General features: G+C 41.2%; 3 protein-coding genes across 8 annotated transcripts in view; all 3 read right to left on the bottom strand.

Annotated features, from left to right (window-relative positions):
• dennd2b (DENN domain containing 2B) overlaps positions 1 to 840 on the bottom strand; it is a 42,778-nt gene extending 41,938 nt beyond the window's left edge. The window contains exon 1 of the mRNA XM_047580696.1: positions 708 to 840. The gene's annotated coding sequence lies outside the window, so the exon portion shown is untranslated. The remainder of the gene's footprint in view (positions 1 to 707) is intronic.
• A 968-nt stretch (positions 841 to 1,808) lies between these two features.
• Positions 1,809 to 6,221, bottom strand: tmem9b (TMEM9 domain family, member B). The gene is made up of 5 exons (XM_047580751.1): positions 5,987 to 6,221; positions 5,144 to 5,235; positions 4,946 to 5,054; positions 4,515 to 4,649; positions 1,809 to 2,924 (listed from the first exon to the last, which is right to left on the bottom strand). The coding sequence occupies exons 1-5, from the start codon at positions 6,056 to 6,058 to the stop codon at positions 2,769 to 2,771; spliced, it is 564 nt and encodes a 187-aa protein (XP_047436707.1). The 5' UTR covers positions 6,059 to 6,221; the 3' UTR covers positions 1,809 to 2,768.
• A 1,122-nt stretch (positions 6,222 to 7,343) lies between these two features.
• Positions 7,344 to 24,474, bottom strand: scube2 (signal peptide, CUB domain, EGF-like 2). Of its 6 annotated transcripts, none has more exons than XM_047580744.1 (23): positions 24,232 to 24,474; positions 23,669 to 23,788; positions 22,953 to 23,078; positions 22,686 to 22,820; positions 21,788 to 21,913; positions 21,556 to 21,672; positions 20,438 to 20,527; positions 19,688 to 19,804; positions 19,468 to 19,590; positions 18,791 to 18,907; positions 18,504 to 18,626; positions 18,059 to 18,175; positions 17,454 to 17,543; positions 17,196 to 17,318; positions 16,382 to 16,549; positions 15,848 to 16,054; positions 11,989 to 12,159; positions 10,839 to 11,006; positions 10,256 to 10,417; positions 9,947 to 10,144; positions 9,482 to 9,634; positions 9,278 to 9,357; positions 7,344 to 8,555 (listed from the first exon to the last, which is right to left on the bottom strand). In XM_047580744.1, the coding sequence occupies exons 1-23, from the start codon at positions 24,317 to 24,319 to the stop codon at positions 8,409 to 8,411; spliced, it is 3,066 nt and encodes a 1,021-aa protein (XP_047436700.1). In that variant the 5' UTR covers positions 24,320 to 24,474; the 3' UTR covers positions 7,344 to 8,408. The 6 variants fall into 6 exon arrangements, with proteins under 6 accessions (XP_047436700.1, XP_047436702.1, XP_047436703.1 ...); XM_047580746.1 differs by having other exon boundaries at positions 15,848 to 16,051; XM_047580747.1 differs by having other exon boundaries at positions 21,839 to 21,913.
• Positions 24,475 to 24,484: the final 10 nt, after the last annotated feature.

Below are 24,484 nucleotides of genomic sequence, written 5' to 3'. Positions count from 1 at the left end.
CTCTGCATCCATTTGAGCAATAGACTGCCATTTGGGTAGCGGCCGGGGAGCTCTTTGGGGGTTAGGTGGTCGCCCAAGGCTCAAGTGACCAGATGGAGTAATAAAAATATCAACAGTTTTTGTTCCCCGTTTTCTAAATGCCAAGCAACAGTGTTTCCAAAATTGCTCAAGGATATTTCTTTATCTCTGGGAATTTTAGCCACAACATCAGTCTGACTCCGAAACCTTGAAGATGGTCATATGGTTACGGTGTAACATTTCATATTATTATTGCATATGTTGTGAGAACACAAACCAGTTTACCCAATCATATGATCATACCCATCTGAGACATGATGGAGACAGAGGTAAAAAGCAGTACCAGATGAGTGCATCGATTATTGGATGGATCAAATTCAAAGGCTGAGGCGCCCCCTGTAGGCTGACCAAAGCACATGCAGCGGTAAAGCTGAGAGCTGTTCCTCTCAATAAACATCAAACAGCGGACGGGACAGTTAACTAAGATCGATCTAAGTCCATGAACAGCTTTAAACTCAAGGTCATGTCGGTTATTTAGCAACGTAACAAAAAAGAAACGACTCTTCTCTTATAAACACAACTGTGTTGATGTGCAACAAATGCTGCAACTTTCTTTCCTTTCCTTTTCTTTAAGAGAACTATTTCGTTAGATTTCTGTAACATTTCAGAAGGAGACACAAACATCTTACCCGTCTTTCTGCGCTGTTGGAGTTGGTCAATGATCCATTCTTAAAACAGAGCCTCTGTCGCTTTCTCTCCGTGCAGCTTGAAAACTGACTCCTCTTTTTCTTTTTTCTGGGGGAAAATAGTCTCCTCCGTAAAACTGCGTGAAAAGAGGAGGAAAAAAGGAAAAGTGGACTGCACAGGAAACGATGACGCAGCCGTATGGAAATTAGTTAGTAAAATGAAAAGAAGATGGTTAGGATTATTAGAACATTTGTAGACAACTGAGTTGTACTAACAGATTTCATTGTTGCGCTAAACTGGACTTTCTGAGGGGTTTGTGAGTGGTCTGGAGTTTCCAGATGTTTGTGAGTTAATCAAAATAACTGAAGAATTTGTTTCCAGCTTCTCGGATTTCCTTACAAACGTAGGCTTAATCTGTGAATAATATCTGTTGTTATTAGAGAGTATGGATGGGTGGACCTATAAAGCCCAGCTGAGCCTCACAATGACTATTCAATATTATTTTCCATATTGTCGCTATCACAGTGAACACAAACGATCACTTTTTTTTCCTGCTTTGTCAACTATAAAATGCATAGAATTAGGGAGATAACACGCACCACAAAAGTAGATTCAACTGAAACAATGAGGCCTGAAATTGGCTCCTGAAGAATGTATTTGTTTTACCAGGGCATTGTGTCAAAATTCAGATTCAATAGCTTCGGTCTGTTAGTTCATAAGATGCTCGTATCATATGCATTTTCCCCGATGATGACAAACATGACCTGAGTCATGGCAGTGGTCTGGTGTAGACATTATAGAGTATGAATGTGGCAGTTTAGGTTACCTGAGCAGGTTGATCCAATCCAATGTGTGTCACGGTAAAAACAAAAAGCAGGTCATGTCCTTCTTTTCCCACCAAAGGACCTCTGCATATTATTCCTCATAGTAGAAAAAACAATGACTCAACATCTAACCACAACAAATCTTTAGTACAGTGAAGATTTTCTGTTATACCAAAAATCCATGTGCTCTGCGTGTTTGTGTCAAACGCTCCCACTGCAGCCAGGTCACTGTCAGCCCTGGGACTCATGTAGTAAACAAACTCAACACATTACAAATGCAAGAGTCACAAATATTACATAAATTTATTTCAAAGTTAAAGGTATCACATATACAATAGTTAAGAACACTTTCATAGATCTCCCAGCAGTGGCTCTTTGTCCACTCTCACCTCAACTATACACAAAACCAACTTGTCTGATCTGAGAATAACAGCACTCCGTCGTACCAATGCCGCCTTTCAGACAACAAGGTCTTTGATCATGGAACTGATGTGAGACTAAGCACAAAAAAAAAGAAAGGTGCCAAAATGAAAGAGAGATTTGTTAGGCAGTAGAAGAGGGCACTGATTTTAATAGGGTCATTAACAGATGAGGACCAATAGCACAGCTATGTTCACTATGACATCACCAAGAAACTGCATCGATTTCTGGAACAAGGTTCATTGAAGCTACTTTAAAATATCAAATTTGATGTAATGAATGATGAAATTTACAGCAGTTATCAGACATTAAACATCATGGTAGGAATGAAGGATTGTTGAAAACACTTTTATAAAAGAGGTATTATAAAACATGCATTTCTATGAAGGCTGACAGATTTCTATTTTACACTAGTTCCTTCCTCCTGTGGCGAGAGCAGTGGTTATATTTTGTTCATTTTTGTTTTGGGTGTAAATACTCACCATTTAAATGCTAATATGATATAATATTACTGCAGTCATTAGGAGGTCTAGTAATCGACCAACACCTGGACATTTTACTGGTTTGAAAACCAGTTTCAACTGTAAAAACCAAGGACTGGATAGCTTTGGGCCGGTCTGGGACTTTATTGTCTAATTTCTGCTTTTGGAAATGTTATATATGCCTTTACATCCAGGCAAAAATGATTTCCACTCAGATGAACCCCACTCCACAAATGAAAAAAAAAAAAAAGGAACTGATAGAGGGCTCGGTCACAGTGTTTTGTTGTTGTCGTTGCGTTGTTTGTTTGTTTGCTCCACCAGTAACTCACAGGGCGGTTTAACTGAGAACAACGTGGCGGTCGAACACCGACTTCCTCTGTTCCTGGACCTGCCTCCTCCAGCGCTGCTGGGCATGCTCCACTTTGTTCAGCATGTTGGGTCGGGAGTGTGAACGGGACAGAACGTTGTGAGCGTTGGCAAAAGGCTGCTGATCCTGGAAACACCAAAAACACGGTGAGTGGGAAAGATTTGACATACTCCAAACAAAAAAGGAAAACGTGAACAACCACAACTTCAGCACTTCTACACAGAGCTTTAATTAACTCATAGCTTAGGATCAGCAAGTTGATAGTTCCTCCTTTTCTGGGCTGTATGTCTTAGATTCAGACTATATTTCTGACCATCTATTCAGGTACACCTCTAAAAAGACCATTTATGCCCATCTTTTACTCTACATTTCTACACATTCATACTTTGATTTAGGTTTTGTTTAATCTCTCGTTTGCAACTGTGTCATTTAAATAAAGTTGTTAATGATATTATTATTATGACCTGATAAAGAGGATCAACAAAGGCTTGGGAGGATCACTGCCATCAGAAATGGAATCTTTAAGATTTGTTTAGTAGTTTATTTGTGTGAGCGTCATCAGTCAGGCAGCCTCTCTGTACCAAAGACTGACAAGAGATAACAAACCCACCATTTCCTCTATAATAAATCTGGCAGCGCTGCTTCCGGGTTTTATAGGTTCTGCTTGGGTTTTCCCTCCACAGTTTTTGTCGTCGTCATAGCACAGGAGACAAATATGAGGTCTGAATTTTGAGTACAGCCTCTGGATAGAATCGTAATTAGTTCATTTTAACTGCCTTCTTCCGCCGAGTCTCATTTTAATACAGAACAAGATTTTATCTGAGGACCCTCTCGTGTAAGTCCTCCTCCTGCCTGAGCTCCGCCAGTCAAAACAGAGTGTGCTCAGAAAATCAGCTGTAATTCCCCCTCAACCCGCAGGCAAAGGCAGAAACTGTTTCCTTTTATTAACATCTAAACATTGTGTCATACTACATGAGACCAAATGGTTTTATTTGTGTAAGTAATTTGAGCATTTTAATGGCGCTTCTTCTCTGTGGAATAATTAAGAATGGAACCAACTTGGAACATTTAGGGTGGGAAATATGACATGTTGTGCAACACTTCTTACTTCTTTTTTTTTCAGGGCTTTAAGCAAAACAAAATCCTGAGCCTGAACTTTTTTTCCGGGAGGAAACGTGTTCATGTTACAGGTCAACTCAAACAAAAAATAAGTTTGGTATATTGTCACCATTTGTTGAACATTAAAATATGCGCAGCAGCTATTTATTTCTATGTTGGAAGCAGTAATTTCCGAGTTAGAAAACTCAGAGCTAAATTTTCCCGAAGTTGTCCTGAATGCAGCATCAGCTACATCTGTGTAAATATGTATAAATATATGTGGATCTCAACCAAGTTTCCAAGACCCGCCCCCACCCTACTTCTGACTGGCTAGTGATGCTGCGTTACTCTCATTTCATTGGTAGGCAAAGTCAACTGACTGCTCGAACCTGACAATATCCTGCATCAAGTTGTTTTTCTAAACGTTGATTTTTTTTTTTTTTTAAATCACAATCAAAGCCAGGTCTGTTTTTTAAACGCACACATAAAATTCTTACGACAAGACAGAGTTCAGAGTCCCAAGTTTTGCTCGGCAGCCGCTCACAGCTCTGCAGTAAAACAATTACCATACTATAAAACAATACTGCAGTGCTGTAAAATAAAAAAAGGAAGACATACCCCCACATCATCTTCACTTTGGATAAGCTGCGAGTGTCCAAAGAGACGCCTCTTCAGCATAGGCTCCAGGAGAGTCAGGTAAAACATGTAGAGCAGCAGCAGTCCCAAAATGGAGAGGTACATTATGATGGTAAACTAAAGATACAGAGAGGTTACTTACATTTAGGTTGACTCCCAGTTGCATTGGTACAATATGTACAATTGACAAGTGAGCAACAAGTGAGGCAGAGTAAGTGATGTAACAACAACACACTAAGGGTAAGTAAAATGGTCGTTTTTCATCGTTTCCTAACATCTTACATTTTCCTGACCAAATCATTTATATTAAAATAACCAACAGATTAATATTTACTAGACACAAAGTAGGGGTGAAAAGAAAAACAGCAATTGTCAGTCTCTGAGACACAATGTAAGCTTGAACACGGACGTACCTTGATGGTCCCTGAGCTCCTCTCTTCATATTTACACTCACAGCGTAAACAGTACGCCTCCACGTCCTTCCCATCCACCGGCATGGGTTCAACTACATGGAGACAGTTACTGACAACAACACACAATTAAGCAGCAGGAAACGGGAAGCTCGTACTTTTCAGAGAAGTAAAGCAATACTTTTTTTTTTTTTAACTTACCAGTCTTTGAGGGACACATTTTGTTTGTAGATTTGCCCTTCAACTTCTCTGTACGGTGGACAGATGCATTTACAGCGGATGTCTTCAGAATTCTGAAACAAATACATGACATATATTTTTTGTATCTTTGTGTTGTTTGTCTTGGAGACATTTGAGGTGGGATTAATGGTTCTGAGTGAAAGGTGTCAGAACACACAGTGGCGCCACAGATCAGGGTACTACCCACGCTGACCCCTTTCCACTGCTCAAAGTGTCTACAAGGGTTAACATGACTGTTATAATGTTTAGTTTATGTTGAAACGTCGTCAGAAAGGTGATAATTCAACCCGATGATTCTTTTGGAGGATGTAATTTGCGGTGCTGTTAAGCTGGCACACAATGTTTCTGTTATTTACTCTAGCCCACTGACTAAACAAGGGATTGGGAAAATTATAGAAACATGTGTCACTACAACACAACAGCATACAAAATGGAAACACAACTGAATGCACAGCTCTCTCAGGTATTTGAAACAAACGCTGAATACCACAGCCTTGCTTAGGTCGGCATTTAGTACAGGACTGTTGTATTGTAATGCATTCACTTCTACCAGTGTACCTAATGAACTGGCAGGTGAGTGTCGAATATATACACACACGGAAATAATTGTGTTATTTTTTTATATTGAAACTAGGCACCAAACACACTGACACTCGAAGACACAATTAACAATGTTATTTAACTTAATTATCCCGGCGCTAAGCTGAGTGACAACACCAAGAGGACAGTTTATCATTCAATGAGAAGAGATTCGAGTTCACCATTTTCTCTGCTGCTAGATAGCCAGGCTAGCATTAGCCTTACCTTCGCTGTCACTTGGCTTAACAGCACAAAACAAGCCACGGAGAGGGCCTGGATACCAAACACACGCTTCATCTTCGCCGTCTGTCACCAGTTTCCAGAAGTTAAGGGCCGTTCAGCTGCTGGAAATGCCTCCTAACAAGTGACAGCGTTAGCCATAGAGCTGGTTCGAGGATAAACAGATTCAGCTTCCCAGCAGCTGACTTGTAGTTTCCGGAGATGGCGGACGACTGCTTCCGCACACAGGACCAGGAGAGGTTAGGTACGTTAGGTCAGACACATACACGAGGTCCTGGCGGGCGGTGAATGTCTCTTAATGTTACTTGTTAACGAATTAGCTGTTTTTGCTTACAAGTTTAAACGTGATTCCCTTCGATAATCTATATCAATAATTTCCTTTCAATTTATTTAAGTAAATCTCCAAACAATCTTCCAAGTAGTGCGGAGTGTGAGGACCTGGTGTATGAATCGAACGCATCCTTTGGTTCGACCTGACTGTAAATGCTGGACGGATTCATCCAAAATATCGATAGCATCGAGATGGTATCGGTGACGGAGCGATACTTACGTTTCAGATTTTATTTTTTATTATTTTATTTATTTATTTATTTATTTTTAAATGTAGATTCTGTACGTACGGACACACGTTAGCGACTGTGCAATCTGTATTTACTCGGTACCAAATTTTGCAGTATCACCAACTCATTTAAGTTCAGGGGCAGACCAGTAAGATAACAACATAATAACCTGTAACAACAACTCCAGATTTATTTCCCCATTTGTTTTAGTGCAAAGAAGAACCAATATATTAGGTGAATGTGTGCATTTAATAAACTATGCTTTCTAATATATATATATTATATATATTTCTAATAAGCAATTTGGGCACATTGCTGTCAGCTGTTTAGTTCTAGGTCTTAGTGTAGTGTTCTGTCCACTTTGCTTTCTAAAACAAATTAGGGTTAGCAGTGATGTATTTTTTGCACTTTGCAAATTCATGCTGTGGGCCAGATTAGACTCTCTGGCGAACCGTTTTTGGCCCGCAGGCCGTATGTTTGACAACCCTCCTGTAAACAGTTGGAGTGTCAAATCTCTGGTCTGGAGAACACAAAGAGGGCCGTACTGCTAATATAAGAGCGACACATTTCAATATTGTGTAAGACGACATAGAGAACAGATAAGTACATTAGATATATATGTATATTAAGATGTGTGAAATCAGTATGCGTATGTTTAAATGTTGAAGTAATCAAGCTACGAACCCAAAACTAACTTTGCTTCATATCTAAATACAGATTGAAATATTGAGTTTATGTGTTACTGGTTTATGTAAGTGGCTAAAGGCAATAAAAAGTCCAAGTAAGTTTCCTATCTTTATTTACAGCATATTCGATGTACAAAGCCATAAAAATATACATACATGTATCATCTAAAAGAGGTGAATATGTCAATTGTATTTTACAAGAATTTTGATTCTGACACCACATCTTTCATTTGCTCTTAGTGTCTGCAGAGGGATCAGTCGTCTTTGGTTGCTAGTCCACAATACAAAATGTACTCGTGGATACTGGTGTCATTTTGCTGGAGCCGTCAATGTCTCATGCATAAAAGCATTGTCATTTTTTTTTAACTCGGTAAAGTTTGTTTAAGAATAGCAGTACTAATCCAGACACCCTGAATTATCAAACCTCTCTCAAAACGTATGCAGTAACTACAATACCTTTGCGTTTCACCTGAAACTTTTTACATCATATACAAAACATTCATCAGAATAATTGCTTTTGTGGTGGGATTACTTCTTTAGCAGTGCTAATGTTCCCAAAAAACATTTGTGCTATATTTGTTCTTGACATTTTGCAGTATTTCTGTCAATAATTCATCTCTATCTGTGAAAGTAGCCTATGTTAAAACTAGATACACACTCTATATACAGTGTCACCGACATTCAGTATATATCTGTTTAGCTACCATATTTGTTTTCCATCACAATGCTATTAGCAAGAGTCCCATGTTGTCAGCATGTCATGTATTTAGCAGTATTTAAACACACAGGGGTGCACTTTGGATTTAAATCCTGACTTTACAATCTAAAATAAGGTATAAAGTCTTTACAAATCTTGCTAAAAATATATTTCCAGACAGAGGAAAGAGATTCCTTTCTGAGTCAGACCATTGCAGGTTTACACTCGGTACCACTCCAGTTCTCCCTCATAAAGCTCCAGTTATAAGTCCACTTGGTTCAGTTGTCCCCCCCTCCCCCCAGGATCAGTTCCATCAAACGTGTGCTCCACTCCAGTAAAGCTCTGAGTGAAAACGGGTAACTACAGAATACTCTTTAAGAAGGCCAGTGGATAAAACAGATACTGTGGCCAGTATCTAATCTAAATTGAAATTAAAAACATATAAACCCTGTAGTAAGAGGTATTTAAGGACGAAGAAATCTCAGGACTTTGGAACGCAGGAAGCGGATGAAGGATTTCGGGAACATTTCTCTTGACTCTTGTGCTGTGTAGTTAAAGAAGTTCTGAGGGTGAGCAAGCACGTCGAACAACGCCTGCATGAGCTTCTTGTCCTGGTTGGAAAATAAATTGTGTTAGTGGAAAGCAAAGGCATTTAATACTGAATGTGACGAGCATAGTCATTGTTGGGCAGCATTTTGTATTTCTACATGTCTCCAAAGGAGGGCGCTACATGCTAACTGGATCCAAAAAAGGATAAAGTAGATGCTGACCATGTAATCACAATGTCACTAGTTTAACTACTGTCTGCTCTCTAAAAAGACACAGCATAGCATTGTTTTAAAAAGAGCATGTCTTATTTTTTTCTGAAGCCGTTCCTGTTTAATAGAATATTAATAGACACACAGCACTGGGAATCAATTTTACAGTATATGTCACAACGTACTTGAAATTGGGAAGAACCCCTCTTTGTGTTTCTGCATTCAATAGCTAAGAATAGTGAAATAAAATCTAGTGTTGGAATGATAAGTATAGATGACAGGAAAGCAATCACCGAGAAATGACACACACCAGACCCTCCATTGGTGTAATATCATTAATGAAATCTTTGTAATGGAAATATATTCTCCATGAGGCTTTAAAAAGAGGTGTGGGAGATGTGTGTTTCATATAATAATAGACTATGAGACAGCACCAATATTCTAGTTCAGTTTTATGTGAATATGTTTTATTTGAACCTCATGTCTGGCCGACTTTAGAGTCCCTTAGATTAGAATACTTTGTCTTTGTTTGTTAGACATTTGTATACAATGACTATAAAATACTTTCAGAATACCTTCAGAATTTCCTGGTGATTCTCTGACGCATACAATCTTCCATCTCTGACAATGTCTTCTATCAATTCTTGGTAGTCCTCTGAAACAAATAACATTGGTTAGCAGCTTATTAGTATGATAAATGAAACCAGATTTGTGAATGACAAAAGGAGATAGAAGTAATATCAAAATTAAAGACAAGCATTCACGTTTCTTCTTCTTACCGTCATACGTCACATATGGGACCTGGAAGCCTTTCCCGCTGTTTCCTTCGTTGGACCTGAACTGTATCCACAGCCTCTTGGAGCGGGAAGTGAAAGCGATGGGCCGCTCGTATGTCTGACACGTCTCATAAGTTGTCACAGAGTTGGCTAGAGCTGCAAAGTAATTATTCAAGCACACAAGATGGTGTCTAGAATGAGCTTACAGAATCAATGGAAGACATCCGTTGTAATCCTTTGAAGATGAACAAGATATTGACACTTTTGAATGATCCCCCAGTAAAGTGGATACCATGTTTAGATCATGGTGGTAGCTCTGTTGTAAACTTACATTAATTCTACTTCACATACAGAGACTATGCACACGCAAACCTGTTCTTATCACTTGTGAATGTTACAGTTACTTTTAAAAATGACTGACTTCATCATAATCTTAACTCTTTGTATACACACACAGTTAAAACTCACAGCTTTTTCTCATTACTAAGTAGTCCCCACATTCGTCCTCAATTGGCAGAAAGATTTCTGGGACAACAATAAGGATCCTGCGTTTGGGTGGTGGGTTGATGGTCCATGTGCACTCAACATTGGCTGGATAGTTGCCCGGGTAATTGGGCGACTCGATGTAGCCAGTAAAATCTCCCAGCTCTCCTCCACACTGTCGGTCTGGAAAGTGACACATGTGGGTCAAATATGTTTAGTTTAGGTTTTTTTCTTGGTTCAGCAAAGTGAATTGTCATTATTGTCATAGTCATTACTACGTGCAGACATACGTACTTTTGCACTGCATGATGTTAGTGGAGCCATCAAAGTCAGTGGTGGTGTTTCCAGGGCAAGCAACGCAGTAGTTCTGGCCAAACTCCCCTTGAAATGTGCCGGTGGGACAGCGAATGCAGCGGTGTGTGCTGGTGTTGTAGTAATGCCCTGGAGAGCACTGGACTGCAGTGACAGAGGACTGTTAGACAATAAAATGCTACCAATATCCACAGTAGGATTAAAAATTGCAGTCATTTCATATCAGTTTTAAAAATGTTTTAAAAAAGGTTTGTCATGTTACGCTAAAAAAACTAAAGAAAAAAAAACTTATATGTAAAAATACAATGTTATCAGAGTGAAACAATTTTCCCTTGAAGTAAAACCATACAACAGCTGCAGAGGGCAGCAGAGTTCTTGTCAACAGCTGAAACCGCTCTGTTGTGAATCAAGAGTTATGATCATACCAAGCACAGACGTTTCACTTTATCTAATGAGTTTCTCGGCGTTTCATACATTTTCCAGGCTCTGAATAATAATCTAAATCGTCCATGTGTGCCCACAATGGTTATTAGGTTTTTGTTCTGACGACAGATGACTTTCACACCTTTGGTCTCACACTCCTGAAAGGTGACAGCTCCACTGCGTTTGGTGACCAGGTTCCCTCCACAAGGGAAGCAGGAAGTGCGTCCCACTTCTGGCTGGTACATTCCCAGTGGACACGACAGGCAGGGGGTGAAGCCATCTTGGGAATACTGACCAGGAGGGCATTGACCTGAATACACACACACATTTTTATTCAAGTTAGACTGTGAACTGTTGGAAAAAAACAGAGGCTTAATTTTCTTCCACTCGCTTAAAACACTGTTAGAGCTGCACCACTTGGCTCAATTCATTTCAAGCTTTAATTGTTTGATGAGAAATACAATAGGTGCCTATGGGAAAGCTTACGCTAGTGGAATTATGCCATGTTTTATCTCCACCTTTCACAGAGTGTCACTGCTGGATGACTAATACAAACTGGATGCCAGGGGGGGTCTGCTGATAGCTCCTCTTGTTTAGTCTGTCAAGGGAGATGGGATCAGGGATTCAGCCACAAAGTGACTCTGATAACGGCACAGGGAGGACAGCAAAACATGGTGGCTCCCTCAGCTTTTGTTTGGGAATGAGTTCACCTTTTGAATTCAAATGCATCTTTCACATCTGAGTTCAAGCTTCTTTGGGTTTACACAAAGCAGAACATCTGCCACAGAGAGATATGTATCAAGGCACCATTGCTTCCTTTGTGGTTCACGTTCAGACTATCAGGGCCTTTATGGCGTTTTCAGATTTTATATTATTATTTTTATTACTTTTAAGTTTCATTCAAAGATGCATCGTGCTCGCTCATGAGATAAGAAGAAACGTATCTATTATCATTCCCAGAAGAACTCCTGCTTGATGTGCGCTTGGTGCAGTGGTTGTATTTACTTCTCTTCACTTGAAAATTCAACAAAAATATGGAATTTGGCCAGAGCGGCATTTAACAGTATGCATAGGGATTTGTACAGTCCACATTACAGCCACATCCTGATTCAAATATTTATAAGTTTAGTCAAGACCTTAAAATGCCTGTCTTTATTACAAATCATTTAGATAAAGACCAGCCAGTTTATTTAGGTGATAAACATCTAAATGTTATGACAATATTGTTTATGTGTTCTTTCTTCTTCTTCTTTTTTTGGTTACACTATGATGATGGGTTTGGTTTGTCTCACCTCCACACTCTGACATGTTTCGAGCTCCGGCAACTTTGGAGACTTCTCTTCCTTCTGGTCCAGGGCAAACTTCACAAGACATCTGTCCCTCCTCATCCTGATACGTTCCAGCTGGACACTGTACGCAGCGGCCTTGATCGCCGTCGTAGTACGTCCCAACACTACAGCTCACTAACAAAGCAGTGGAAGATGACACCCAGATGGATTAATAGTTATCAGAGGGATCATTTGTACCGTCTGTGCTTGACAAAAAGCTGAATGGACCGTTCTGTCTCCGAGGGTAAATTAGTTGTTCAAGGAGACCAAAATCAAAGTTTTTCCCCTGTAATTAAAAACAAACACTTAAGCCGAGGCACCGAAAAACAGACGATTATGTCTGAGCTTGTAATTCACATCAATGTAGCAGATATATCAGTGTCAAGTAGCGCTCGTGCCCAAAAACCATACGAGGGGAGAAAGACAATGAGAGAGGCAGACATGAATCAACAAATACGACAGTTTGCCCTGCGGCTACACATAATGACACCGTCCTAACCACAACGTGGATATACACAATAAATACAGCAGCTAAACTGAATGACAAGACCATTGAAGTAAAGCGCCCCAGACCTCAGCTGCCTCTCCAAATAATCAAACGGGGCCATGTGCACACTTGAAATGCGTAAACACAGTGAAGAGCAGTGAGTTAACTGCTCAACATTTTAACACATCACAGGCATCTACTGAGCCTCGTTTCATCAATCTGTTGCTGGTTTTTTACTTGTACGGTATTGAACACTAAAAGTGCCATTGAACTTGTTGTTGTTCAGCAGAGCGGCACATTGTGTGTGACGGTTTGTTAAAGCTTTGAATGCGCCATTAAATACATAACATCTGCTATACTGCATAACAAGACACACTCAACACATGATAGCTATTTACTGCATTTTACACTTTGACAACAACCTTGGATAGACAACTTCTTACATATATAGTGATGAGAAACTATAGTACCTGTGTTGGCCTGTTCCTGAGGAGGATGTTTCGTGATTTATTTGGCATTGTATTAGTGTACAGTCTATTTTTTTTCACTAAACAGAAGAGTTTACAAATGTAGTTACAGCTTAATTGTCACAAACCATTCCCACACATAACTTTTGAAACAAATGCATACTCTGTGTACAAAGAAACTGCTTTAAGCTCTTAAAATGCTTCGACAAACCAACCTAAACCAAATCACTGAGACAAAGGAGCTCCAGCCCTCTCCCTTAGTGCCTTTGTGGCCTACATCTGACATGTCCTAATACTTGATCCAACATGGCTGTAAGTCGGGGAGGAAATTTTAATTCCAACATAAGCACCCTCACTGCTTTTAAAAGCAGACACACAGGCAAATCAAAGGGAGTATTTCCCTTTTATCTCACAAAAGCTCAAAGTCTAGATTAAAGGGACCAAAACACCGTTTTGCTTTGGTTTCTTCTCATTCAGAGTGATGCCTGTAATTAATTTGGGAATTACTGTGTCTGTAGTCTCAAATACGACTTGAAAACTGAAGCTGATCTCACACAATAATAAATCAATGAAATCCCTGGTTCTTTAGTGCAAAATGTGACTCAGTTGAAGCCTTTAAGCCGCTGCAAGCAAAGAGCCGCTATCTTTAAAAGCTCGACACACAAAAGCTTTAACATAGATCCATTATATGTGTCTCAGCAAATTGTTAGATTTTCCACCAAAGAAAGAAAATGTAATTCTATCAAGCGCAGTTCATTTTTTGAAGCCTATTGTTTATTCTGAAAGACCATGAGGAGCCATCATTGTATTGTCCTCTAACAGCTTTTATTTGACAGAGGGAAGCAGTGAGGGAAGAGAGAGAGTGAGAGTGAAAGAGAAAAAAACCTTGAAGCCTTTCAAATGCAAAGGACGGTTCTATAGAGTCCTCGAATTGATGGCCCCAAAGAGGTTTAAAAGACCTTTCACCTCTATTCAAGTCCCCAGTTTTTGCCTACTTGATGACATAGGAAAACACTACGGTATCACAGTGGTAAGGAGCTGAACCCAATAAAAGGGGTCAGGTTTCTGAATCCCCCCATTCTGCTTGGCCCAATCGCTGCTTGCGCCCATCAAGCAGAGGCCCAAACAGCTGATGCTAATTGATTCCCATGGTGTGGCTGAAGTCAATTCTCTTTAGTAGTTTAGTGGCTGGGGGTCATGCAAAGTGGCCCCAGCTGGGGGGCAGGGGGGGACACAGCACTCAAACTGCCAGCTTGAATCAACAGCACTTCCTAAACATCTTCAATGTTAAAACAAATACGCAAACAAGTCGATTCCGATTTCAAATAGACGTGAAAGCGTGGACGTGCACCATTCACAGCATCTCGGGACCCTCTTGATTGACAGGTTGCACGCATTTGTACGTAAAATATATCGCATTGTCCAGAATCGTCAACAAATCGCTCAAACAAATAAAACAAACAAGGTAAAAGACTTGACTCAAAAATGCCACAAGAGTTATCTAGGCAGAAAGCATGTCCTGGGTTATAAACTACACTTCCAGCAGTAACCCAAACACACCACAGAATCAGAGGGAAAACTTTTTAAGCTGCGCACAGTATTTTTTCCCAAATTCACAGAAGGCTGAGTTGTCGTTTTTTTTTTTGAAGGAGTAAGAACGAGCCCCAAATGGGCTTTTCAATGGAGTGGGCAAACTGAAAAGGACTAAACTGCACTCCGGGCTAAGCCAGAGCGGGAGGTGGGGGAGGAGGGAAAAAATATAGCTCCTTTAAAGAGCTGGAGGTTAAGAAGAATGCCTTTCAGACCCCCCCATCCTCTCCCAAATTACATGTCTACACCCCTGCCATGGCCAATAGACTGCTTAATGTTGACCTGAAAGCATAGCGGGGGAGTTAAGGAATCAAGACACTTAAGACCTGTGTTACTGAAAGATGGAAATAAAGAACAAGAGCAGTTTGGGTTTAAATCATGTCAGCTCAGATTAAAAGCAGAAATAGCCTAATTGTTAACGAAAACGGCAAAAACTGTGGTCTAACAAAGAGATGAATGGAAAGTAAAATAGACATTTTTCATTAAGCTACGGGATAGGTCTAGTTTTGGTCCAAGTTAAACAGCAAAGATGACGAGTAACACTTGTATCATGGCTTCAGATGCAGATCCAACACATCTGATGGATGTGCATTTATTTTTAAAGAAGCTACACTGTCTGAATAAATATTTAGACGAAAGGCACCAGTTCCCCCTCTGTGATATTAAGAAGCTGATGCAGCAGGCAGCAAACTTAGTGTGAGGCCAGAAAGTAGGGGCGCGCAGTTGCAAAAGCCAGAGAAAACACAAACCAGCTTTGCGCTCCCTAGCACTGACAGTGTGCGGTCTCATTTAATGAACATTTTCTCCATCACAGGTTGTATATAAAACTCAACTGAGAGGCAACAGCTACCAGGAGAACTGCCGTTGCTCCACTCTTATCCCACAGAGATGCTGGAAGATGTCATACCTTGCAGGGCCAACAACAGTCCCTCTGTTCTTCCACACAAACTCGCTCTCCCCACCAACTAGCTCATTACGGCATGTCTGCAAACCAAATATGGCACTCATCTGGCCAACACCTGCTCCAAATTCAATCATTAAACCAACTTGTCTAAATATATCTTACTGGCATGGGGTATTTCAGTTACTTAAAGACATGGCTATGAGTCTACAGTGTGTGTGTGGCATACTCACAGCCATTGCTTGAAAACAAAGAGGTTGGAAAGATGAAAAGCAGGAATATTTCCAGTAGACGTTACGCCTGGCTGGACCGTGCACACCCTGATCTTTAACATACTTTTGGTCTTGAATAATGAGTACACATATTAACCCGACTTACCACATTTCCTGCCCACCAGCACCTGTCCTGCCACACAGTGTCCTGGCAGCTCTGAAGCCTGGCCCAGACCCTTGGATAGCTCGTAGTCAGCCCCGGCAAAGTGGAGGTGGAACTGCTCCCGGTTGATGGACTTCCTCAAGGTCCGGATGGTCTTCCTGAGCCTCTTCTCTGAGCGCCGACGCACACAGTTCAGGTCACAACTCTCTGCTGAGAGAAGCACTCGATACCACAACTGCTTCCAGAGCAAATATTCCACGATGCGCACATACAGTCATTTCATGCCTCGTTTCCCACATGGTCACCTCACAAAAAAAGTCCACAGACCCTTGGAGAGCATTCATGTAGAAGTCACAGAAGTAAAACATATACACCTCGCCCAAAAACCTAGAGCCCACCACCACCAGAGCCAAGTCAAAACAGGAGATACTTTAACAGTTTGGTTTGTTTAGTGACAGACAGACAGCAGTGAAAGGGAGATAAAAAGGGAATAAAAAGCAAAAGTCACAGGCAGGCAGGAAGCGCAGAGAGACCAACCTGTTACCTCCTCTAGGTTCACATCCAGCTCAAACTCAGCTGTGATCGAGGAGCCGTCCTCCTCGCCGGCTTTCCTGCCGTGGCGGCTGCGTGTTCGCTGTCCGGACGAGGTGCAGCGCAGGCTCACGTAACTGAACTGGACATTTTCAGTGAAGAGAAACCTACTACCTGTGGACATGCAAGACAACCACAAACCCACCATAGTCAGAAGATCCACAGACACAACATGAACGGAACGCAACTGTCAAACAAAATCACGGCCTACATTATGCAAAGGAATTTGTTGATAACACATGTTAGTGTGTAAACTGTCTAATTTTTTGTCATGTAAAGTGGGAAGCTGAGAAAAGACGTCACTGAGATAATGTCCTTTATTTGAAACAATTATGTTCCCTTTCAGTAACTGCGAAGGACGTAAAAGACCATGATGAACTCCTTTGGAGAGGCAAAATAATCCTACAATCAGACATCCGTTTGATTGATGGCTAGGTCAGACTCAACTGAAAGGCATGCTATGGCTAATTACATCCTCCGCTGTCACTGCCAGACAAAGTGCTGCGCTGAGACATTCAAGACACTCAAAACCACATCACTTTCAACACAAATTTCTTTCACATTTGCCCTTGGTTTTGGTTTTCTTTGAAGAGGCTTACAGGTCTGCTTTATCTTTGTTAGATGCTGGCAGTTCTTGGTAAACCCAAAATGTTTTTTAACCAGAAACATGAAGGAGCTGTAATTTTAATCCTTGTTTATCTGTAATCTAAGTCGTGTGTTTTGAGGCATTGTTTGGCTCCCTGTGTGGCAACCTCTGTACCTGAGTGTGCTGAGTTTAAGGTCTCCCTGAGTTTCTCCTGACTTCTTTTTAAGTTGCATTTGCCAGAGCCAGACTTAAAAGTAGCCGTGGTCTTAATGCGTGGAACAATGGGCATTTCTGGACCTACAGGACAGAAGAACAGAAAATATTGTGATGTTGATCTATATCAGCTGAAAACAAGGACAGCATAAATCATTCCTGAGTTATTGTTTTTGTGTGGCAGATTGAAAAGATAGAACTGTGAAGTTTTGTACTCGCCTAAGCAATACAAGCCAGAGTTGTTCTTTTGTGCATCAGCCAAGCAGGGCAGAGGCATTCCACAGGTCACCGTGTAGGAATCCTCCGTCCCTGAAAACACACAAGAGGCCATGACACACAGACCAACGCTGACTAAAGTTAGGGCCACAAAAGCCAAGCGAGAGAGCAAACAGGAAGCATGTAGGAACATGAAAAGTCACTCTGTCAACTGATGTCAACTGTTGTTCACACAACGAGAATGGCTTGACTCGCTGATTATTTACATTTCCACCCTTCACCTCACTGTCCATCTTAGAAATGACTGGTACTGACCATAGTAAATACAAAACTACATCAGAGTTGGTTCATGACGGGGTTCACTTGAATTTTGGAGATTAATTCTTCATCTAAACATCTAAAACATACTACAAAACAGTGTGACCAGAGTGATGGTGATCTTTTTCATGAGAGCAGGAAAGTGCACAGGAGAAATAAAAGTGACAGTGACTGACGTATTATTTATGTAATGAAGCCTGGCTATGAGTCTAAGCTTTGAGTTTAGAGCACTTCACATTTAGATGCACAACTAAATCAGGTTCTGCAGACATCAGGCTCAACCAACTCACCGCTGCTGATATGAACTTGGGACTGGCAGGTCAGGAAGCAGCGGTCCCCTCCCTCCTGCTTGCTACAGTTCAAGGTAGGTTTAGAGGGGGGTTTTGCAGGTGGTAAACCCTCAGCCTCTAAATAAAAACCACAACAAAACTCAAAGCTGAAAAAGAACACGTTTGACCGTAACAAGGAGGACGATGCACATGAAGATGAGGCACCAAAAAATCCCAAACCGTGACAGTATCAAAAGCAATGTAGCATTTTGGATGTTTTACTCAAGCACGAGAAAATCGGACGGCAGAGAATTAAAGAGAAAAAAAAGAGAGCAATTCAAAGTATCTCCTGTTTTTGATCCCCAACTTTAAGTCTATGTGGGATGTCATTCACAATTTCAATAGAGAAACGTGACGGCCACACTTCACAGTTGTGCCTCGCACGTAAGACAGGGCACCGACTTACCAATACAGTCCTTTTTGTTCCAATGCAGCTTATAGCCAGGACGGCAAAAACACTCAAATCCACCCATTGTGTTCTCGCAGCCCTGCTCACAGCCGCCATTATTCACACTGCACTCATTTATATCTGTGATGAAAAGAGAAAATCATTATTATAATTACCAAGTGCAACACATCAGTGGGCAAGATTTGTATGTTTGGTATTTGTATGTAGAAGACCACATCTTAAGATTGAGCCCTTGTGCTGCTCAAGTTGCTATGTGAAAGCCACTCCACCCAACTTAGTCTCACCTCCGCAATGGGCCAGTCCGTACATGGTATAGCCTTTGTTGCACAGACACTGAAAACCACCGGGGGAGTTCACACACGTGTGATCACATGTACGCTCAAAAAAACACTCATCTATATCTGTAATCAGAATCAGGTAGATGACATAATAGCAGAGCAGTCAGTTGCAATCCTAATCAGCAGGAATTTCCCACCCCAAAACACACATTCACATTTCATTTCACATTCAGTGAAATGTGACTGAGTAGGACGGTAAAATACCGGCTCTTGATAGTAATTACAGGTAAAAAGAAAACCAGTGGTTCATAGAGATAACTTATCTGTAGTTGCATCATATAAGGGTTACGTCAGGCTGGAACTCTGACCTAGCACCAAATAAATAAATATAAACTACAAAATAATTCACTTTTTGGGTTTTTTTAACAGTTTGTTGGAGTTGGATGAATTAAGATAAGCTTTGCTATCTACAACTTGAACTCTGCTTACAAATGTGACAAATCTTGAATGCACACAATGTGGTCACAAAATTACAGGTTAAGCCTTTATACGTGAATTAAATATAAGAAATGATTATATAGATGCAATGGATATATAAATATAGATTGTAACATCTTCCTCTTCTTTCATTCATACAAGTAAAATATTGTGTGTGACTAAAACAGCTCAGGAGACACTTCTACCTTGACAAGAACGTTCATCCGACAGCAGCTTGAAGCCTTTCCTGCAGTTGCACTCAAAGCTGCCGATGGTGTTCCTGCAGGAGTGGTCGCATCCGCCGTTGTGAAGCTCACACTCGTCAATATCTGTGGGAAAACAGGTGATATTCGGACAACACTTCCAACAAAAACATAACATCCAATCTATCTGTCTGTCTTTGTCTTTGCGAACTAGAAATCTGACCTTTGCATGTTTTTCCGTCCGGCTGCAGAGTGAAGCCAACGGGGCAGCTGCAGCGCACGCCTGTGGATGTATCCTTGCAGGTGCAGTCACAGCCCCCGTTGTTCACCGCACAGGTTTCTGAAATTTACAACACACCACGTCACTGCATTCAAAAACTGTGGACACCATGCAATACCATAAATATACAACTAAGGTTATACAATGTTTAAATGTCTATAAATGGTGATGGAAGCAGAAAAATGACGTTCTAATGCCTGATTTATGAGTTGCACAGTTACGCGATTGGACACAGAATAAGTTCACCGCTTAGGTACATGTGGATGTGTGGGCTTACACTGACAACATGCTCTATGTATAACACCTGACAAGAATCCAGAGCTCATGTGCGAGCCACGTACCTGATAAAATGTAAAAGATGCAATGCTTTACATATGCTGAGTGACACAGAATCACATAACTGATAAATACTAACTATACTAGAAAAGATTCACATGCTACCTCTCCCAAATGGAAGGAAAACGTGAAATGTACCACACTGTCACAAATGCATATATTTTAGAGGGGAAACCGGGGGCGAGAAAGTGAGTGTGCAGTCATTTCACAGTTTGCTTAAAAGAGTGAGGAATTTATCAGCGTACTAGACATTACTCCTCTCTCCACTCCTGAGCGGCTCCTGGCAGCTCAACACCGGCAGGTCTCAAGACCTGACCCAAATTCAAGCTGTTAGTCTGTGAGGAGTGTTGCTGTTACCCATTAGCAGTCTCCTCTTGACACGTTTGTCCACTTCAGCAAAGGACGTGGAGTTGTGGTCGGCAGGCTCTGTGGTCGCTTCATCTCGTTCTGCGACACACAAAACACAAGTAAATGAGCACACTGACTTTTCCATTGACTTCAGCTCTGGATGTTTGTTCCACCTTTGTTCCACCTTTCAGAAACCAGATGCACTTTTACTCTTGAGATATTCAGCTTGTAGTGGCTTGGAGTGTGTCAGATAACGCACCGCATCAGTTAGATGAATCTGGAAACAACATCGCAGTTATACACCTAGACCTCACACACACAGCGGCTGGAGGGATAGATATTACCTCACTATCTGACAGCTGATCCTTATCCTTCACAACCATTGTGTGGAAAAATGCGCACTGCCTAACAGGGGAACTGATAGAGTGTGATGCTTCCAGTTACTGTGTTTTCATCCATTCATCAAGATACTAAAGAAACAAAGTTTAAGCTGCTACAGGAATGTAGAATAGAATAGAAAAATACTTTATTTATCCCCTGGGGGGGAAATTCGAGTGTCCAGTAGCTTATACACAAACATACACAGACGTCGACATAACATAACAGTAAAGTCAACAAGTAATAGCAGCAGTAAGAGCAGTGCAGAGAATGAATTAACGTGCATGTCTGTGCAAAAGAGTCTGAGTGGTGGTGGTTCTAAACTATGTACAGTTAACCGGGCATTGTACACAGTCTGATGGCTGTGGGGACAAAGGACCTCCTGACCCTCTCAGTCCTGCAGCGCAGTGACAGAAGGCTTCCACTGTTGCTTCTCCTCTGCCCCTTCAGGATGTCACGGTGTCATGGAGCGGATGCCAGATCGTTAGACGACAACAGAGATTCTGATTCACTCAATTTGAACATTCTGTAGATATCATCTGATAACGTGTGAGTTTGAACACTATTTGGCAACAAAGCTGGAGTCTGAAATGACTGAGCTTCCTTAAACACCACTTGGACATGTGTTGTTAAAACCGAAGTGGGAACATGAAAGATGATGGAAACTAACCACAGTATTACACTTAAATGTATTTTTTGTTTGTTTGTTTGTTTACCTTGCCCTATCAGTCTACAAACAGCGTGCTTACCTACACAAGACCTCTTGTCGGGTTGCAGAGCGTATCTGACGTGACACCTGCATATGGGGCCGTTCTCTGTGTCCTCGCAGGTGTGCTGGCAGCCTCCGTTGCCATGGTTGCAAGTCACTGCAGGGTAAACAATGTGCAGCCATGAGGCAAATAATCAGTTCAACACATGGAGCCAAAAGAGCTGCTCAGTAGGTGTATTGGGCGAGGTTTGATTCATGCCGTTTGCACGTACAGATGCAGCCACTCTGGTTCCTGGCCAGCTCAAACCCTGGGCGACACTCACAAGCCACACCTCCTTTGGGTGTCTCCTTGCAGATGTGGGCGCAGCCGTGCTCCTTATTCATACAGTTGAGGCCCTCTGGGATAGAAAGAGGGAGAGAGGTACACAATGAAACTCTCCTACAGTGACTGACCGACTACACACAAAGGCACACATACTGAGAGATTAGTCTGGCATCCTCAAAGACACTGATTGTTCTCACGCCTTCCACAATCCAAAAACATCCACCACTGCGTTATTTTTAGCACCTCCACAGGAAAGAATATTCTCTGATCAGAGCTAAAGTTGATCAAACGTTCATTCTCTGAAAACAAAAGCTCTTCAAAGTCTTCTAGGACTTACAGCTACTTCAAAATGCTTTGAGCAGAAAACTGAGATGAGATGTAGGACCATTTATATAGATGGGTCACAGCTGAGTGGATAGTTCCAAGGGGATTTAAAAGGGTTGTCAAGAACCGATGGAGTGGAAAGTACTTGTATTTAAGTCGACTTCAGTCAAGAAGACAAAACAAAGGCGCTTCAGACTAATCTGTGACACAGACCACATAGACCAGAGTGTTGCAGTTATTAACTTATTTTGTTCTCAGGGACACAGAGACTCTTTTCCCACAGCATGTTGCTGCTGTAGATAAAAGCTTAGTGACGGGAGCCAGCTTGAAGCTGTCACCCTTTATTGTGCCATCAACCTCTGATTTGTAGGTGACCAGGCGAGAACTTGCTCCATCACCTTTTCATGGATTCATACAATTAGGACACATACGAGCATCCAAAAACATACAGATAACAGAAACCCAAATCCTCAATCTTGAGTGAAATAGGCCCTTTTTATACACGGGTATTATACACTCACCCACAGAGCGGTGGATACATGTGTGCTGGTTGTCGCTGAGGAAGAAGCCCTCTTTGCAGCGACATTCGTAGCTGCCCATGGTGTTGACACAAGTGTGTTGGCACCCGCCATTGTTGAACTTGCATTCATCAACGTCTGCGGGACAGCAATTAATAAACACGGCGATGGAAACTCATTTGTCGCAGTCACAAATGGGCTTTTAACATCTACAAAAAATAATTAGGCTGTTTTTTTCCACTGTTACAAATTGTTTAAAGCTGGTCTTACCTAGACAGTTATGTCCATCGTGTGCCAAATTGAATCCATCATAACAAGTGCAGCGATAATTGCCGGGTATGTTGTTGCACTCATGTACACAACCACCATTGTACGCCAAGTCGCATTCATCAATATCTAAGAAGTAAACAACACATGAGAATGTTCACCTGCGTAGTCTCTGGAAAGTAAGAAGCGATTACAAAAGGAAGACATATGCTTGCTTGCTAAATCTTAGCTTTGTTACTGTTATGATGTTAAATTTATGTTGAAACTGATCAATTAACTGTGGGATCGTTTTGGAGGATATAATTTGTGGTGCTGCTCAGCACACTGAATAAGATGGTGTTGTCAAAATAATGGAAACATGGATAAATGGCACAATTCAATTTTACTACAAACTACAGCTTCCAAAATGAAAACACAGCTGAATCAACAGTCATCTCAGATTCTTTTTAAAACAAAATGCTCAACACCACAACCTTCATGATTCAGTGCAGGACTGTTAAATTCTGTGTTCACTAAAGCCTTTGCAAAAAATGGCAAAGGAATAAATATCTAGAGACATTAAAAACTTCAAGCCCACATTCAGATGTAATTGCTCTGTACATCAAAAAATATTATGACTAGATAACACCTATCTGAACCGGCTGAACAGGCAGACTTTGTGATTTGACTGACAATCCCATGGTTCTGTTTAACAGCTCAACAAAAAGGAGACACGTTACCTTCACAGTGTTTCCCGTCGCCTTTAAAGCCTGCTTTACACGTGCACTTGTACGAGACTTGGGTAGTCTGACAAATGGCATCAATGTGACAGCCATCACTTCCCTCTGCGCACGGATCTGCTGAAATCCATATGACTATAAGTCATTATTACTATAACACACTGAAGTCAAACTGTGTCAAACTGTGTCAAACTTTACATGCCCCTTTAAACTGAATACGCGAGGATGTTCCAAAAAGAAAACCAATACACTAATTTAAACGTCCCTAACCATAATAATAGTAAACAATTTGAAAAAAGAGAGAGAGAGAGAGAGAGTTCCAAAGAAACTCTAGCCTAAAAGTTAATAATTTACAAACAGATTTTGTTTTCCAAACGTATGCATACATCGAGGGCAAGACGCAAACATTATTTTTTTGGAATAAAGCTACAAACTAAAGGAAAGTGTTCAAGTCAGCGCTGGGGAAACAACAAGAGCGCACTCCTGAAAGCGTGCGTAAAGTAGCACTCTCCACGGCTGGAAAACACAACACACACATGCTCGCACACTCACTACAGTCCCACCTCGAATCTCTGGAAGCGCTGCGCTTTGGCGACTGTTTAACAAGAGCAAAAACAAACAGAAGTCCCTTGCAGCCCAAATAGCTCCCATGGTGATATGATCCAAGTTTAGAGGTCTTCTCAAAAGGACGCGTACGCACTGAAGTCGTGACCGAGCGTCCGCCTCATTTTCATTCTAGCCTGTCAATCTGCTTCACAAGGGGCTTTTGAAAAGAGAAAGGAGTGTGTGACTCTGTGTGTGTGTGCGTGTGTGTGT

This window comes from Mugil cephalus, chromosome 3, assembly GCF_022458985.1.
Source record: "Mugil cephalus isolate CIBA_MC_2020 chromosome 3, CIBA_Mcephalus_1.1, whole genome shotgun sequence".
NCBI lineage: Eukaryota > Metazoa > Chordata > Actinopteri > Mugiliformes > Mugilidae > Mugil > Mugil cephalus.
Note: the sequence above shows the minus strand (reverse complement) of the source record. Positions and strands in the feature narration are given on the sequence as shown.